Source organism: Rhinichthys klamathensis, unplaced genomic scaffold (genome assembly GCF_029890125.1).
Source record: "Rhinichthys klamathensis goyatoka isolate OS25496 unplaced genomic scaffold, OSU_Roscu_1.1 h1tg000003l_1, whole genome shotgun sequence".
Lineage (NCBI taxonomy): Eukaryota > Metazoa > Chordata > Actinopteri > Cypriniformes > Leuciscidae > Rhinichthys > Rhinichthys klamathensis.
In genome coordinates, this window is record NW_026606556.1 from 3,380,814 (window position 1) to 3,400,015 (window position 19,202).

The window sequence follows — 19,202 nt, forward strand, 5'->3', positions numbered from 1 at the left end:
ATATATATATATATATATATATATATATATATAAAAATGTAAAATGGGTAGGGGTGTTGTGTGTGTTTACTCCATCATGGATGTGTTATGGTGTTGCCATTTGTTGTGTTTTTTGCATTGTAACTGATTTTTTTGGGGGGGACAAATTATGTAACAAAAATACTTTTTTTATAGTCTCCCATTGATGTCTATGGGAGATTTTTTGGAGTGTGTGTGTGTGCGTGTGTTAGCATGAGCGTTCCACATTGTGGATGTTCTTTTAGGTTGCCACTTCCATATGTGTTCTGTGTTGTGGCTGATTTAGTTTTTTTATTTTACAAATATATAAAAAAGTATATATTTTTTCCATTTCCAATATTATCCTATTTTAAAAAAATATATATTTTAACACTGTACAAATTAATAAAGTGAGTGATAATTCATTTGTTTTTAAAAAATTACATTATTATGTTACAAAATCACATTTTATTGTCTGGGGTCTCGGGAGACCCCGAACATCCTGAGAGGGATGTCTTTTTTTTTCACGCTAACATACAACCAGATATCATCCGATTTATTTTTCTGTCCGTAAAGCTAGCAAGTCTCAACCTCGACATCAAGTCTCATGCCATTTAGATGGAGGAAACATTTTTATTAATTTCAGCAAACGTCATTTTCCATCAAAAAGACCCAGAAAAGCTTATAAGGGGTAATGTTTGACCATGTAAGTATCCGCAGCTGCACCAAATTGCATATTTTTACTCCGTTTGGGCTGAATAAAATTGAGGTGTTTTTGTCTTCCTTGAGTATGAGCTCCATACTCTCCTTCATTTTACTGCATTAGCCATAAAAGCCATATCAAATATGATACAACAACAACAACAAACACATATCCAATTATATAAAAACTCATCCTAACCGTTTGTAATATTTTTTTCTAAAGGTTCAATAAACTGTTCAGTGTCAAAAAATAAATGTATTTTATTTGTCAGGCTTTACAGGGTAAAATATTTTGCCAGTATTGATGTGTTTTTTTTGTGTGAATAAATGCTTGGGTAAGAAAATGATGGTGATGATTCTGTTGCAGGTCTGACGGATGAGAAAGTGAAGGCGTATCTCTCGCTCCACCCGCAGATGCTGGATGATTTTGTGCTGGAAAGCGTGAGTGCGGAGACGGTGGACAGATGGCTGAAGCGGAAGAACAGCAGTCAGCCTGCAGGTACGGGCTCGTGCCGTGTGCTAGAAGATTCTGTCACAAATAGTCCTGCGTTTACTTGTTGCGACAGTGTCTTTGGTTTTTTTTAAGGCTGACTTTTTAGACGTCATTTCACACAATTGTAAACATAATATAGATATTTTGAATGCATACAAATGCTTTATGCTTTATTCCTGGTTAACCTTTGCTTCTGGAAAAGGTATATGCATTTACAGTGGTTCTCAATAAAACCCTTTAAAAAGAAAAAAGAAAAAACCTACATGTAACAGTCAGTTGAGATAAAATGCAACTAACCATACAATTGTACATAACAAAATAAATAGATTCTCCCCCCATAAAATAATAACTTCCCAAATAATTATTTTGTTGTTGTTCTCTTGGTAATATGGCTATTATTATTATTATATCTGGCCCTGTGTTTGCTCCATGGTATATGAACATTTTTGTTACTTGAAATAAAATAAACGTTAACTGAAATAAAATTTTAGCTAGTTGCAAAGGCATCATTTCTCATTTTATTTTAGTCTAACTTGAAGTATTAAAATAACCAAAACTGAAATAAACTAATAATAAGAGATCGTGATTTTAACGGTAAAAGACTGTAAAAATGCTACAGTAAAAAAAACGTTAATTGGTTAACAGAAAGTTTTTCATAGTTTTCTTGTTTTTTTTTTTCTAATCAGTTATGTACATTGGGGTTTTATGTTACATGTAATGTTGTTAAATTAGTGTTTATTGCATTTTTTAAATTTCATGTGTGTTACCATGATGGTGTTTAATTTGTGCGAATGACACTGTGCAGCTTCTATATAATAGTATTAACTTTCTTGTGGAAGAGCTGCTTGTGATGAGCCTTGACCATGTGAATCTCATCACTGCTGTGATTGGTGGTTTTCAATGTATTACAATGGTACAAAACAGATATTAATACTTCAATATGTCGGTAAATTAACATTATATCAGATAATGAAATACGGTTTATTACTGTAAATTTTAAGTCTGTAAAACCAATAACGTTGCTACCATATTTTTGACGGTAAAGTTCTGGCAACCACAGCTGCCGGTATTTTACCGTAAAAATTATGTTTTATTTTTTACAGTGTAGACATATTGGTAACACTTTACAATAAGGTTTCATTAGTTAACTAGTTAGCATGAGCTAATAATGAACTGCACTTATACTCAATTTATTAATCTTTATTCATGTTAATTTCAACATTTACTACATTATTAAAATCGTGTTAACATTAGTTAATGCACTTTGAACTAACATGAACAAACAATGAACAGCTGTATTTTTATCAACTAACGTTAACAAATACAGTAACAAATGTATTGCTCATGGTTAGTTCATGTCAGTTAATACATTAACTAATGTTAACTAATGAACCTTATTGTAAAGTGTTACCGAAAAATAACACAAATGACAAAACACACAAATCTGTAATAAAATTAGTAGATTAAAATGAAAATAAAATAACAACTATATAAATAATATATTTATATATAATTATATGTAAAATCAAAATACAAAATATTAGGAAAAACTATAATAAAAGCCTATATCACTGGTCCTGAAGCAAAATCAGTCTAAAACATGAAAATTTCACTGCTTATCATAACACATTCATATTGTGTAATTCTATTTGGAGACTGGTTGCACACATTTGAAATGTAATACATTTTGTATGTTCAGTAATTATTATAAATTTTTTCTTGCACATCTGAGGCAAAACATTTATTATTTAAGTTGAGTTTTAATATCTTAATCCAATTGAATCTAATGCGTCACAGTAAATGTCTTTTCAAAAGTACCCTAAAACAGTGGTTCTCAAGCCTGTCCTGGAGCACACGATTCGTATGTCTCCCTCATCTGACACACTCACGTCAGGCCTCGCAGTCTCTACTAAACAGCTGATGAGTAAAATCAGATTTTTTGGTTCTGTTTTTATTGCTTTTTAAAAAAAAAAATTATTTAACCCAGAAAAAAAAAACATCAATAGACTTCATACACCTCTTCTGTGCATGTGTCTGTGTTTACGTAACCTGAGCGGCTAAAGGGTTAGCGCACTGCTGAAAGTATGAGAGAGAGGGCCTGCTGGGTCCTTACGGGTCATTAGGGCTGTTTAAGCGGGACTGGCTTCTCTGTGCACAGCATGCTTCGTGCCTCGGCCTGCTCCACTCGACCCATCACATCCATCAAGGGCCCACAGGGCTGGCGGCCGGCCCAGCTCAGCTACTGACGTCAGAGCCAGCCTCCAGGGGCATGCAGTCGGTCGGGGGGGAGGAGGGGGAATGTGTCGCATTTTGGGAATGTTTTCTGCATGAGTGCAGCAGTGCTCTCTCACAGGCAGCCGGCTGATGGTTAACCTCGGCTCTGCTTCTCAGGCACCGTTTCAACATCAGTCTCTCTGTAAAGCATGTGTGCCAGATTCTGTCTTGGCCTGTGATCCATATCAAGCAGTGCTTTGAATTAGTATGCATGTTAGCTTTCAAATTCTTTGTGCACGTCAATGCTTTTTCTTTTCAATTAAAGTATATGGTTTGGAATGTGGGTTCAGTCAACAAAGACACATTTTACTTTTCATGTATGTTCACTGAGCATCATCTCAAATACAGTCATTTTATAGTTGTTTTTTATCAATAATTCTTTAAAAAATGTATTTAGTTTATTTGATTAACCAAAAATTTATGAATTTATTCATTGAAAATGTTATACTCGTGATTGGATTGCCTATTATCAAAGTGTAAGCAATTGTTTAAATGTATTTTTAAAAAAAATTCCTTTTTTTTTTTCTCTCACTTTAACTTTTGCTTTTAAACAGCAATCAAAATCCCAGATTTTGTGACTGGCTGGGTTATATAAATTCAAACAAATAAATCCCAACATTTTTATATTCAGTATATACCTCAATATTTATGAATCTGAAATGTCTTAAAAGTGTCACTTTTTTTTAGTCTGAAGAGCCATCATTAAAAAATATATATATATATATATATATATATATATTAGGGGTGGAACGGTACATGTATTCGTATCGAACCGAAACGGTACGGGCGTCACGGTTCGGTGCACGAATTTACACGGAGAATACACGGTATAAAAATAAATAAAACTCGCGTGCAAATTAATTAATGTAATGCGGAACTACTGTTAGATACGCGGGTTCTTTAGGGACACATAATCTGTACCCTCGGCTTAGCTCTGAACGCGCGTTCACTTCAAACGTTGGCTTTATACGCGCGTCCTATTCGCTTTGGACTAGCGTCGAACTAGACACGAATTTGACGCTCTATTCGCGTTTGGTGTGACCGTGACCGCATAATGAACAGGCTGCGATGTCAAGATTGCAATGCTTGTGTGTGTGTGTGTGCGAGAGAGAGAGAGGCGCGCGGGCGCGATCGAACTGTGTGTGAGAGAGAGAGAGACAGAGGCGCGCGATCGAACAGTGGAAACATAAAAAACATACTCCGTCATTTTGTTCAGATCATTAAACCTGCAAAGTGTTTACTTATATTTGTGTACACTCGCAATAAAACACAACATTGTGCTTTTGTCACACTGTAAACTCTTGTCAAACTGTAACCTACAACTGTCACCCAACCAAAATCACACACACACACACACACACACACACACACACACACACACACACACACACACACACACACACACTGTTTTAAAAGCAAAACATATTTATCCAACTCCATTTCAAAACAGTCTGTGTGTTCCATCTTTTGGACATTCATCATATTGCCTTGGTTTTCATGTCTTGTCCTCGGAGCACTAATCTTACACATTCTACATTGATTAAAAAAAGAAAATCGAATTTGTTTTTAATGGTAGTATTATTTTATACAGAAATCAATTATTTATAATTCAGATGAGAATAATGTTACATTGTCAATTAATAATGTTAATCAAAATTAAGGAAAACAAATATATTCATCTGAAATATAGCAAAATAATTTTCAATTAATTCAGGTACAATTACCAAACATATCGCAAGGTCTTTTTGTCTTTTTATTAATTTAATTAATAAACTAATTATATAAAACTATTGTCAGTGCACTACAAATAAACTGGTTCTATGCCTTTATTAATAAAACTTATTTAAAAAATACAATGCCTTCTGCATTTTTGTTTTGCTTTTCCCTCCATTGTACCGAAATCGTACCGAACCGTGATGTCTGAACCGAGGTATGAACCGAACCGTGACTTCTGTGTACCGTTCCACCCCTAATATATATATATATATATATATATATATTATTATTATTATTATTATTATTATTATTATAACCAACTAAATCCAAAATGTTAAATAGCAAGAGGCTAAATTCAGTAAGAATGTTTTCCACTGTTTCCATTAGTGTGTTTGCACTGCATGTTCCAAAGTGAAGTGCTCACTTTTCTCTTAGTATCACTTTGTCTTAACACTTTCATTTTCATAGATCCTGAGGGTTGTTAACCTGGCCCGCCTAGCTTCAATTTAGCCTAGCCGCCTAATTTCGCTCCGCCTAGCTTCACTCATCCATCTGGAACCGATCCATTGAAATGGCGTTTCAGAAGGCTGGGCCTTATCAAAAATCCTTGCATATGATTGGATAAGCCACTTGTCTGTCATCTTTATCGACGTGCTATTTCAACCACTCACACCGAAGCCAACCCGTGAAAAAAAAAAGCCTTAGGAGCCGTTCTCTGATGTTCTTTTAATGAAACAATATTAGGTAGATTGGACAACACGGATGAAATAGCAGCATCAATGTTAACGCTTGTTTCCTCGATGCGAGCCGCCATTGTTGTCTGAATCAAAACAGTCTCACGGTCGCTTCTCCACTACGTCACATCTATGAAACTCCCGCCCTGCGTCCTGATTGGCTAAACCATAAAGTTGGTTGGAGAAATCACTCTCAATGGAAGAGGTTCCAGATGGATGTGAGTGAAGCTAGGCGGAGCGAAATTCATCAGGCTAGGGCCAGGTTAGAGGATTGTGAGTTAGTCACACTCTTCGGGTAACATAAAGGCCAAATGAAAAGCACATATTTTTACATGCTTCATTTTTTCATTAACATCAAAATCACTACAGATAAACATTCAATAAATCACCCTGCCCTATAATGAACACACCTTAAAGGGACAGTTCACCCAAAGGGATAGTTTAATACGGTCTCCTGTGGAACACTAGCCTGGTTAAAACCAGACCATATTCAGTTGTAACTGAGTTATGGTCTGGCAAAGCGTCATAGACAAATCATTTCCAGAGGGGCGTCACCAACGGACGTCGCGGATAGACCTAAACCAATCAAAGCGATGAAGGAGATGGCGTATGCAGAGCGACATCTCCGAGTGTTGTTCTTTGCTCGGTTTTTAACTAAAAAGAAACGTTCAAATCGCTTAAAACAGACGCGATAGCTGATTCCAACGAGTGATGTTCGACGGCGGCATCCATCTTTGTAATGTAGGCTACAAAATCTGCTTCAAAATCCCAGCGCTGTCGTCATCGTGTAAAGCCCGCCCCAACGTTTCAATGGAGGGTGAGTAAATGATGACAGAATTTCCATTTTTGGTGATCTATTCCTTTAACATTGTGTTGTACGCTTGGACAATTATTGGGTTTAAGAGGTTCAGAGAATAAGTGACAATTGATGCAGGTTACTCGCATGACTCCAGTCCTAAAGAGAGCAAAACAAAATAAAACGTCAAATCTGAAAATCTTATATTTTTCCTTTGATAGGTCACAAGTGTACTTGTGAGATCACTGATCAGTTTAATAATATATTGTCCTAATCTGGTGTGCTCCAAGCTGTCCTGAGCTGTGGAGATACCCGGACATCATATGATCCCACTGTTGTGGTGTATGAGAGAGCATCACTTCAGGCCCAACGGCAGAACCGTCAGCAGGGCCTTCAGTCCATGTGATGTTCTTCCTATCGCTCTGTTCCAACTTTTGCTAATACTGTGACCTGTAATTCCTCTAGTTTGTCAGGCCCTTTTGCAATTCATGTAGATTGTACAGTCAAAGTATCATCAGCTTTTATGTTGTGTTTGAGCATTGTCTCACCCATCATATAATATGAATACACATAAACAGTATATAAATGTTAGTAGTGTATATTCTCTGTCTTTTGAGAGTGCTTATTGGCTTTTGAAATTGAGTACCTCTGCATTAAAAATAATGTGTTCCAAGCACTAAAGTCATCTTGTGACATTGGGATGACTTGTCAAATCAATAGGCTAAAGGACAAGACCTACTGGTGAATTCTAGCTCTTTCTAATTCTGTCTCCTTCAAGGATTTTCAAGGATAGATCTTTTTGCCTGTGACGGAGAATGACTACTTACACTGCAGAGGCCAACATCTGTTCAATAAGACACTGTTGGGTATTATTACATTGAAATTTAGGATGTAAATAGCTTTTACTTTGAAGGTGCAGCTTCTTCGTGAAATGTGATCAGTCATATTTTTATATCTTGTGATCATTTTTACCCTGGAAGCACACATTTCCAAACACTCCAGCCTTTATCTCTTTGTGGACTGTGAAATGTATTCAAACTAGTGTTATGATAGCTATTTAAGCAAATAAGCTATAGCTCTTTTGTGTGTATTTATTCTCAATCTTGATATATTAGGCTTCACCTTTAATGTGCACATTTTATTGTCCGCAAGGCGAAAAGCGCATGTCCAAATGTAAAAGGTACATGTAAAATGTCTGTAGCACAAGGTCCAGGATGAGTTATGTGCAAAGTTTAAACTGTTTCTGTCATTGTTTACTCACCCTCATACCTAAACATCATGTTTTCTTTTGTTTTTTTTATCAATGAAAATCTATTGATTTAATTCATAATACCGGTGTGATGGATTTATTCACAAATTGTTCTGATCCTCCATGCACTGATCCAGATGCAGCAGGTTATTCAGTCTGTTCTTCTCAAAAAACTCCCATAAGCATTAAGAAGACTTGGAATATGGCCCATAAATCAAGTCACATTTATTGATATATGTTTTATACAATACAGATTGTTTCAAATTAAAATAACAGGGTGGGTTGCACCAATAAGGGTTAAAGCAACACCAAGGAACTTTTCCTCAGCGGTCGCCCTACAGGTTGGAAGCGGAATTGTCCATTACCGCTGTCGTAAATAATTTAGCCTACCGCAGCCTACGGTCACACGCGCACGCTCGCTGTTTATCCAGCACCGGCTTTGGAATCAACAATGGCAGACATCCCAACCTGTAAGAAGTCATTTCAGGGAGGTATATCTTGGTGACTGGATTGTTGACGGGGGGGTGGCGGGTTGACTAGCTTTCGTGAGGCACACTCGCAAGGTCTCTCGCTCTCTCCCTCTCTGCCGTGCTCGCGCTATGTGTGTTATGCGCGCAGTATGTTCTGTCTCGCATGCGCGCTCTAGATTCCGGCAGATTTGAACTAATTTACAGGCATCAGGGAGACGCTATAGACTTGGGATGTCTGCAATGGCCATAGACCATTTGAGGAAGTGATGGGGGAAGTGAGGTATGCCGTAAAGCAGCCGAGTTTTGTAGTTCTTTTTGTGCTCGGGTTACTACCCGAAACCCGAAGTTACATAGTGCGAGTAACAGCGATACAGACCACGTCAGGCTATGGCAGACGTGTCATTTAACCTATTGTAAGTCGATGTACCATCACAAGGGTCTTGGAAATATATTATGAAGGTTGAAAAGTTCCATAGTGTTGCTTTAAGTTTAAATCTAGATTAAATCAAGGTTTATTGATTTAATTCTGTTGCACCCAACTTTAAACCTTGTTTAAAAATAAGCAGGCTTACATTTAAACCATCTTTTAGATCATTGTTCTCATTACATTTAAGATGAAGTTTAATCCTGTTCAAAGAATACTGTTAGCCGTTGCACTATTCTTCGAAACGTCAGGGGGCTACTCGTGGTAATTGTCCTCTAAACCATCTGTAAACAGCGGTGAGAAGAAAGATACATGCTTGACAATGTTTGTTTTTATTACACTTCACCAAAAGCACAATACAAAAGAATCAAAGAATTGTGTAAAACCCAGTAAACCTTGAAATTATTACTTGTGACTTTACAACAAAATATGTATATGAAATATCTGAAACGTTTCCAATACTCATTTTCCGCAGAATAGATACACGAGACCAGCTGCGGTCTTGTATCTATTCTGCGGAAAATTAGTATTGGAAACGTTTCAGATATTTCAGTATCGATATGTATTTTTGACAACACTACATTACACTTAGTTTATTATTTCAGATGCCTTTTTAAAAGACTACGACTGAAAAATGTATATATTATACATAAAATTCAACCCGCCAAAGTGGCTAGAGTGACTGTGTTACACGCCACCGCTGAACCACCGAAATCCACCCGTATTTTGCGGGTTGGCGAGTGTTAACGTCAAGCCTTGGACACACCTCTTAATTATTGAGTTCAGGTGTTTCAATCAGACACATTGCCGGAGGTGTATAAAATCAAGCACCTGGCCATGCTGTCTGCATTTACAAACTTTTGTGGGGGAAAATGTTGTGGGTCGTTCTAAAGAGGTCAGTGGATTACTGTGCCACCTTTGCTATAAGTCACTTCATGAAGTTTCATTCCTGCTGCTAGTTTCATTAATATCAGCACAAAAACTGTGCGGCGGGAGCTTCATGGAATGGGTTTCCATGGCCGAGCAGCTGCATGTAAGCCTCACATCACCAAGTACAATGCCAAGTGTCGGATGGAGTGGTGTAAAACTCAGACTTCTCTGTTTGTCAGTCTGATGGGTGAGTCTGGGTTTGTCCGATGTCAGGAGAATGTTACCTTCCTGACTTTATTGTGCCAACTGTAAAGTTTAGAGATGGAGGGATAATGGTAATGGGGCTGTTTTTCAGGGGTTGTGCTTGGGCAGTGAAGGAAAATCTTAATGCTTCGGCATACCAAGACATTTTGTACAATGCTATGCTTCCAAATGTTTGGGGAAGGCACTTTGCTATTCCAGCTTTACTGTGCCCCAGTACACAAAGCAAGGTCCATAAAGACATGGTTGGATGAGTTTAGTGTGGAAGAACTTGACTGGCCCGCACAGAGTCCTGAAATCATCCCCATCGAACACCGTTGAGATGCACTGATTGCAAGCCCGGCCTTCTCGTCCAACATCCTTTCCTGACCTCACAAACGCTTTACGGGATGAATGGGAAAAATTTCCCACAGAAAATATCTAAAATCTTGTGGAAAGCCTTCCCAGAAGAGTGGTAACTGTTATAGCTGCAAAGGGAGGACCAACTCCATATTAATGTCAATGTATTTATAACGAAATGCTATTACAGTCCCTTTTGGTGTAATTGTCAGGTGTCCCAATACTTTTGTCCATATAGTATATGTCAGAGAGAGAGAGAGTTTCTTGTAGTCAATCAAAAAGGAAATGGAATATTAACACAATGTTTATTGCAATGGCAAATCCATTATAGTGCACATTATTAACCGTAGATGAAAGATTTAATCACAGGTTAGAATTATAATCCCTAATTTGTTAGTCTGTGTTTAAAATAAGTGGAGCAATACAGATTGAATTAAAATAAACTTAGATTAGCAAATTATCAGATTGCAAAATTAAATTCTTATTGGTGCAATCCACCCTCAATGTTGTAAAATGAATCAATGATTAAACAAATTCAATTTAAGATGGAAAGGAGCTCTACAGAAGATTTAGATCAGTATTGTTTCAATTCAGATCAATAACTGTCAATGTTGCAAAGTTCAATTATGAAACCATTTCAATTTCAAAAGGGAAATATGTATAATCAATTATAACGAATTATAATTAATTATAAAACAGTAGGATAGTTCCGGTCCTTGATTCCGATTGGTTGAGCCGCGTTCGAAGCCGTTGTAAATTACTCAACAAACATACACATGTAAAGGCCGAGAGTCCGAAATTCGCGTCCGAAATTTTCGCACGTTAAAAAATAAATACGACCTCACGTTATGTCAATCACGCTTGCACACTGCCTCCGAAACTTTCATCCGTCATAAAAAAATCAGATAGGGTTCGATTTTCTGCGTTTTTCGCATCCGTAGCAAGCAGTTTGAATGGTGTTTTGACAATTCAGATCCACCGAATCACGAATACGAAAAAACGCATATGAAAATTTCGGACTCAGTGTGCAAGGGCCTTTACTGCGCAACTGCTGTTTGTGATTCTGTGTTGCTGCATGTGTTGCTTGGCAACCTCTTTGTAACTACATTGCTTGGAGGAGGAATAAATGTGTTATAATAAATAACGTTATATTTTTTGTTGCTGGTGTTTATTTTATGAATAAAATAAATAGTAAAATGAATATTTTTATGGAGTAACTATTTTATAAAAGCAATAAGCCCATTGAAGCCGTTTTACAGTGAATTTAGAACAGCTAAGAGGGTTTTAGAAGAATGTTCTGCGATGCTCTGCGTATTGCCTAACAACGCCCCTTTCTAAATTAACTTTAAATCACGGCTTCACGGGTCTTATTGCTTTATTAAAAACATTTTGATTAGTTTCAAAATTGACTGAATTTCACAATTATTTCATCAGTTCGTCCACCGAACAAACAGTATAATTAGTTATTAGTTCTATGAAATAAATAATCTTCCTGGCCAAGAAAGAGTAACATTTTCCTGATGTGCAATACTTGCAGGGTAATAGCATATAGCAAAATCAAACAGTTTAAGTGACTTTAATTTTAAGCGGCAAACACAGAGACATTAAGTGTGGAGTGGATATAATGGTTTAATAAAGGAAACTACGGGTAGACTACATACAACTAAACTAAGCAAAGATTATATACAGAATAAAGAAAGTAAAGAGAGAGAGAAGAGAAGAGAATGGCTAGATTACAAACGAGAGAGAGGAGAGAAGAGAATGGCAAGATTACAATCAGTTAACCACGGCCTCAAACATCAAAGAATCAGGATCACCTTAAAGGGGCACAACTTAGAGACTCATCTGAAGGCTGCAGACGGTTACTTGCTTTTGACTTCGGTTGCTGAATAAGTCCAGATAGTCCCGGTAAAGTCAGGAGATTCTTGGGGATTTTGCTAGGAATGCGCTGAAGCGTTCGTTCTTCTGGATGGTCCACGTTAAATCCAACGAAGTTAACTTTGAAGGGAAAGATGCCTGAAGCAGTCAGGAAATGTGTCTTAAAAGAGATTGAACGAAGATGTGCTTGATCAGGAAATTATTGAAGGCCCTATCAATCACACCCATTTCTGACACAAAGACCGATCAAAGATGACTGGGAGAAAGTCTTTGTTTTATCTTCACCCTATTTGCGTGTTTATGGTGGCATGGAGAATTTTTTTTGCACCAAAGTATGGTAAAAAATAGTCTTATATATGTTTATCAAAATACACTAATAATAATGCACCACTGTGTGTACAGTAGATGATGTGTCTGTGCTTTGCTTGAGACTAACAAGGACCCCCAAGGCTTCAGTGACGTCAGCTCCCTGCACCTCATTCCCACCTATATCCCACTGGCCCTGTTTTCTTCTCACACATATGCAGTCTTCGAGTAATTGATAACTCCCAAACCTTTCGCCGCTCTGTTTCCAGAGAAATGCAAAATCTGGCCTGATCCTGTCCACGTTGTCGCACACACACACACACACACATGTGTGCACTGTGTGATCCATGACCTACTCATTCAGTCTGTCTTTAGCCTAGTGGCCTTGATGACCTTATCCATACAGGAGAGCCGCCAATGACGTGCGCCGAGAAAATCCTGAAATGTGCTGTAATTCAATAACAGAAGAAGATGCCGCTTGAATGTGTAGTTTGTGTCCAGCTTGGCCAGGGAATGTCTGGACATAATTTGAATAAGTTCTAAGAATTCATTAATACATTCACTTCATTCATCAAATTAGTGATAATCGCATTTACCATTTTGGAATTTTCTTGGTTCAGTGTGGTACATTGCCCAGCACTCCATTATTAAACCGTTAATCCATTCGTTGATGTGAAACAGCATTTTACTTCCATAATACCATATTGACGAATTTTCAAGTGAAATGTAAAATTCAATAAGAAAAATGTAGGGCAGTATCATGTCCATCAGATATTAATTGAATAGGGAAAGTGGTTTAAAGTATAGGTTGAAAAATAAAGAGCTTGAGGTTGTCAGTAATTTCAAAGATTGTTAAAGTTTGATGAAAAATTATGAAGAAAAAACATTGTTTAGAAGACACCAGGAATGTGTTTTAAGAAAATACATATTTTTTAAGTGTTGACTGCTGTGTGTAATTTCTGCACCAGGTGTTCAAATGTGTTTGTTCTGTTCTCCATATCTACCATTGGTGCTGTTTTTAGATTTTTTTTTTTTTTTTCATAACAAAGTGTGCATAAACATGGCAGCTTCTAGGTCGTGTAGTTCCTGGGCTATATGCACCAGCCAAGATCCAATTCATTGAGATCAATTGGAATGTTTACAACTCTCTTCGGGTGTTATTGATCTCTATGGCTCAAAAACATATTTTGAGTTAAAATCAGCCTATGAATGGCTTACAAAGTTGTGTCTGCGCATTAAGCTAGGATAACTTAAATTATTTTAAAGTAATGTTCTGTGATCAGTCAAGTTAAGCTCTATTGACAGCATCTGTGGTACAGAGAAATAGGTTTTAATGTCTTGCCCAATTGTAAGTACATTGCATGTTTTTTGATTGTCAAAAACTTATTGACAGAAGACCAAACTGCTGAAATCTGAGCTTTCATTTCAGTTTACACAACCAATCTGGAGCAGATATTTGCCCACTAAGAGCTTGACAGAAACACATCTGCAAGTCCCTGCATTGATTACCAAAGATTTCCATCTGGGAATACCAGAAATGGAACAAGTATGACGTCAGCATAGGTAGCCTGTGGTGCATAGTGGAATATTGCCCTCGCTTAAGCTGCCTTGCAGAACCTGGATAGAGAGACACTTCTAGGCTCTGTTCTAAAACCCTCAGGTGTGCTTTCAAAAGGTAGACACCTTACCGATTCAGAAAAATACCACAATGACGAGTTCAGTGAATAAATCCCTCACAGTGAATAAACTGTGTTAACCCTCTGGGGACCAAGGGGTTTTTGGGGCCCTTGGGATGTTTTGACATGCACTGACATTTGTGCTTTTTTCAGTTATTTATAAACATGTTAATGGCAAAGGTGTAAATTCACTCTATATAGCACAAACGGGGCTACCATAATATGTGAGCAACATGTATGTACATGTTTGTATTTTTGAGAGAATATTATTTATGCATGGTTATTGAAAAACTTAAAAATAAATGTTTCTGAAATAAGGCCACAAAACACATATTGATTATTTCTTCACAAGACTTTTGAAAATTGTATCACATAGCCTAGAATATTTGCTCCAAAACTATGTGAGAATCATCCTGACTACTCATTCAGATAAGTCAATAAAGTATTTTAGAATGTGTTTGACGTGTTTTGTTTGAGAAAGCTTTATGCGAGGAGGCGTGATCTCTTATTAATATGTAAGGCATTTCACACCTGAGAAAGACAAAGACCCTCCCATAATGGCCCTATTAGGTGCTATCAGGCCCTATCATTACGAGGAGCCTTGCACAAAGAATGAGGAGATTTAAAAAGAATGGCTTTTAGATTGTTTGGATTTATTTACAACACAACATAATCCAAAGATACACAACAAAGGACAAAAAAGCACATTAGTAAACACACTGATCTAAATACAGAGGCTTGCACAGTCACACAGCATTGTCCCATTCCTGAAACATAGTACATACCTGTCATTTCCAAGGTGTTTGATTTTTCATTACAGTCTCCTGTGAATGTTGAAGTCAGCAGGACTCATCAGTGGCATTTTGTCCCTGTAAAAAAAAAAATAAACACCTGTGAACATGCTGATATCAAGAGAAACTATATGGCTGCACGACTTTGGGCATACATTGTAGATTTTTCTGGTTAAAATTGCTTTTTAATTATATATATATATATATACACACACACACACACTGCTTAGAATAAGTGAACACACCCATGCTAAAGTTGACTAAAAAGAGGAATAAAAACGCTTAATGCCTTAATTAAAAAAATGAGGGACATGAATAATGTCCCTGAATTCTTTGTGAATGAATAATGTATCGCAAATAATTAAATTTTCTTCTTTAAAATACAGGGTGCATACGTCTGGACACTTCTATCCCCAGAAACTCCCAACAAAAGCTTATTTGATGTCTTTATTTTGAAGCTTATTTGATTTGAAAAACTTTATCCAAAACTAGTCAACGAAATTTTGTCTTTTATTTTCTGTAACAGTGCGTATCTGTGCGTTCATTCATTCATTCATACACACACACACACACACACACACACACACACACACACACACACACACACACACACAGAGAGAAACATGATTCACATTTAAACAGTATGCTATTTTTCCGTTTACAGACACTAACGTTATTCTATATCGCGATTAGAACAAAGCACAAGCACAAAACACTTACACTTCTCAGCTGAATCTGTTGCTCCTCCTCGAAGTGAAAATAAACCAGCACTTCTGTGGTATATGTCCCAGGATTATTCCTCATAGCCGCGCAAGACGAATCTTAATCTGACTAAAAAATATAGTGTGTTTACAGAGTTTACAGCATTTGCCTGGGGGCGTTTATCTATTTTGCAAATGGCCTCAACACATTATCTTATGAATAGCGCGCTCTGCGAGTGGGTGTGGACAAATTAACGATAATGAGCTGAGACAGGAGAAACTGTACTTCTCTTTAGTTTCAGACAGATTACATTGCAGGAGAATATTTGTTTTAAATGTGAATTGTTTTATTTAAAAGTAGAAATTTAAAGCGTTATTTAGACGTATGTTTCATGTTTGTGTGATAAGTATTAGCGGAGTTTCCGTTCATTTTCCAGACATGTTTCAGAAAGATTTTTGCGGAGACAGAGTGAGCTGAAAGCGCACCCTGTTTATTGTATTTATTTTTAAAAAAAACAAGGTTTTGATGTTAATGTGAGTGTACACAAAAAAAGAAGACCCTCTATAGTTTATAATCATGTATTGATTTTATTTATATAACCATAAATGACAGAGTATTTTAAGTCTATGTTGCTGCTATGTGAAAAAAAACAGCAAAACGCGCGGGCGCGTTCTTGGTCCCCAGAGGGTTAAGGCCTGTTCGCACCGGGACGAATTTCGCGCGCGATATTCGCCGACGTTTAACGCCTCTTGACTAAACAAAGGGCGCCAATGTGAGTGTGCACACTGACACGAAAAATGAAAAAGCGTCTACACTGCCGAGGAGAAATAAGACGAGGAAGATGCAAGGCAAGATGAATGTAGAGCTGCTGGTCTCGTTGGTGTCGGAACATAAAGAACTATATGACAAACGCGACAGCGACTACAACATAGGACTATTTCTGTTTTACATTAAGCGCCAGCTAATGTCAGGAAATGAATTGGCATGTTCACTCGGCTCATCGTCAGCGAAAATCGCTTGGGTGTGAACACAAAAAAACGCGTTGAAAAACGCTGGCGAATAACGCGCGCCAATATTCGTCCCGGTGTGTACGAGCCTTTAGGGAGCCATTTGGGTCAGGACCTTGGGTCCAAAAGTCTTGAGACCACATTGAAAATCTGGGATTCAAAATCTGGGAATAACCAACCCGAATTTTACGAGGTGGATAATTTGTACGAATTCATACAATCTCACTCGTACAAATTGAAACATTCTCAGTTGTAATTAGCTATGCAAATTTTGTATTTATTTAGATTCTATGCTAATTACTTACTGTTCTTTCTGCAGTGCACATTTAATAACGTAGAGACTGTTTAGCCACTCAAGTACAGTTGTGGTCATGTTTATATACCCCTTTGCAGAATCTACAAAATGTTAATAATTTAAAAATTAAGAGGCATCATAAAAATTGTATGTTAGCTTGGGACCACATGTGAGCAGTCTGACGTATGTTATATTGCTGTTGCGAGGGAGCTATAATGCTTGCACAGAGATACATTCTACACGTTTATATGCATCACTTCCTGTGTTCTGGACACTGACTGAGCTTCTGTTTAAACGGGGGAAGCCAGTAGGAAGAGTTAGCTGAACGTCTCCAGGTTTTTACAAACTCTCTGACCTCAGAAACAGGTGTTTTCTCAGGAGAACAAAAGGAGGCAAATTCTCACAAATTATTTTTATCCCTGTTCATCTGAATGTGGATGTTCACAGCTGTGTCTGCATGTAATGCACGGCATGTGTTTGTAGGTATGGAGCTTTTACAAGTCATTCTATCTTTTGCAGTCTTATATTTACCAAGTGCTTGGGTATCAGTTTATAAAAACGTAGATTTTTGCTTGAGATTTGAAGTTTGCATAGCCTGAGAAAGAACGCTTATTAATGCAGTGGAAAATTGTCAGTTTGGCTACATGAGTTACTCATTGAATGTTCCCTAACACCGTGTTCCAACCAGGCAAGGGAAAAAATGCAGTTTTTGTCTTAATCAGTTGCAAATGTGACAATTAGGAAAGTGACAAGTTCACAGAACTTTTTGTTGGTTGCTTGGTTTCTTATTCAGTTGCATTCTGCTCTCATTTGCGCAAAATTCTTCTCAACAGAGCAAGGTTTTGTATATTGTTCTATACTGCAATTCTGTCCATGTGTAGTATGGCACCTGGTCAGGACACTGGAGTCAGTTTCAGTGTAACTACACAATAAATTGTTTGTTTTTGTGGTTGTATTGGAACTGTGGTACAGCGGTCAGTGCATGACACATTGAGCTGTGTGGCTCATGTCGGTGATGCAGATTTGATCCTGTTTCTCATGCACTGTTTTCTCTTTAACATCCCACAAATTAACTTAATTCATATATAATTAAATACATAAAAAGTCCATAAATTAAATAAAATGTAAGTTAGCGCACAAGACTATGTAAAAATGGGGCATATAATAAATCTAAATAAAACATGCTTTATGTAAATGAAGGGACGTTCTGCCCAGTCATCCATGAAAGTGATTTTATGTTACAGTATATGCTCATCTTCATTTGTTTTGACATTGGTTTTGTTTCTATTTTAACAGATGACTCCTCAGCTAAAGACGTTAGCAGGGTAAGTGAGGCATCGCTTTTGTGTGTGTGTGTGTGTGTGCGTGCGTGCGTGCGTGCGTGCTCGCGTGCTCGCGTGCTGCGTATGTGTGAGTTTGTGTGTGTTCGTGTTCCTTTAACCCTGTAAAGCCTGAGATAGAAAATAATAGTCTATATAAGTTATATATATATATATATATATATATAAGTTTGCATGTGTTTTTTTCATACATCTGGCTTTTATGGCTCATAGTATGATAAAAGAGCTCATACTCATTTAAACAATTTGGAGGCCTAAAATATGCAATTTGATGCAGTTCTGATAGTTATATGGCCAAAAAGTAAACAAAATTCTGATAGATTTTAATGTAAATGAATGAGATCTTATAACAGTATAGCAGACTACGTATATAAAATGCATATACATATAAATTGTCGTTCTATATCTCCCAATAATACATCTTAGTAAGATGATATTCAAATGTTTAGTTTTATGATCAAAGCTGCAATGCGATACAATGATTGAGAGATGAACAAAAAAACGTTCCTCATGTACTTTTACTTGCTAAAAAAGTATAAACTATCAATCAGACGACAGACAGCATGTAATAGATTATGTACAACAGGTTTTTCAGCTAAATTTAGAGGCCTTAGAAATGTGCGTATCAAATATGATCCAGTAGCCTTTATAGGGTTAACCTTAAAGCATAATAAGTCATAACATGAGGAATCAATGTTGTTGAATAAAATGGATCTCTTACATTTATTTTATTTTTTAAAGTAAGTGTGTAGCAAAAGTGTTGACATTCATGCCAAAATGAGACGGTTATCAGGGGAGAAGCACTCATGGAACACTTCATTGAAAGTTTCTGCTAATAATCATTATAAGCAACACACACACACACACACTTATCCTCTCCCT

The 19,202-nt window shown here is 37.0% G+C and overlaps 1 protein-coding gene across 5 annotated transcripts in view; it reads left to right on the forward strand.

Moving 5' to 3' along the window:
* The window catches only part of pde10a (phosphodiesterase 10A), a 140,852-nt gene that overhangs the window by 91,532 nt on the left and 30,118 nt on the right, over window positions 1–19,202 (forward strand). For all 5 annotated transcript variants that reach the window (XM_056249583.1, XM_056249540.1, XM_056249560.1 and 2 more), the window contains exons 2-3: window positions 1,067–1,198; window positions 18,277–18,305. In XM_056249583.1, coding sequence (XP_056105558.1) covers window positions 1,114–1,198; window positions 18,277–18,305 — 114 coding nt within the window. In that variant the 5' untranslated portion in view covers window positions 1,067–1,113. The remainder of the gene's footprint in view (window positions 1–1,066; window positions 1,199–18,276; window positions 18,306–19,202) is intronic.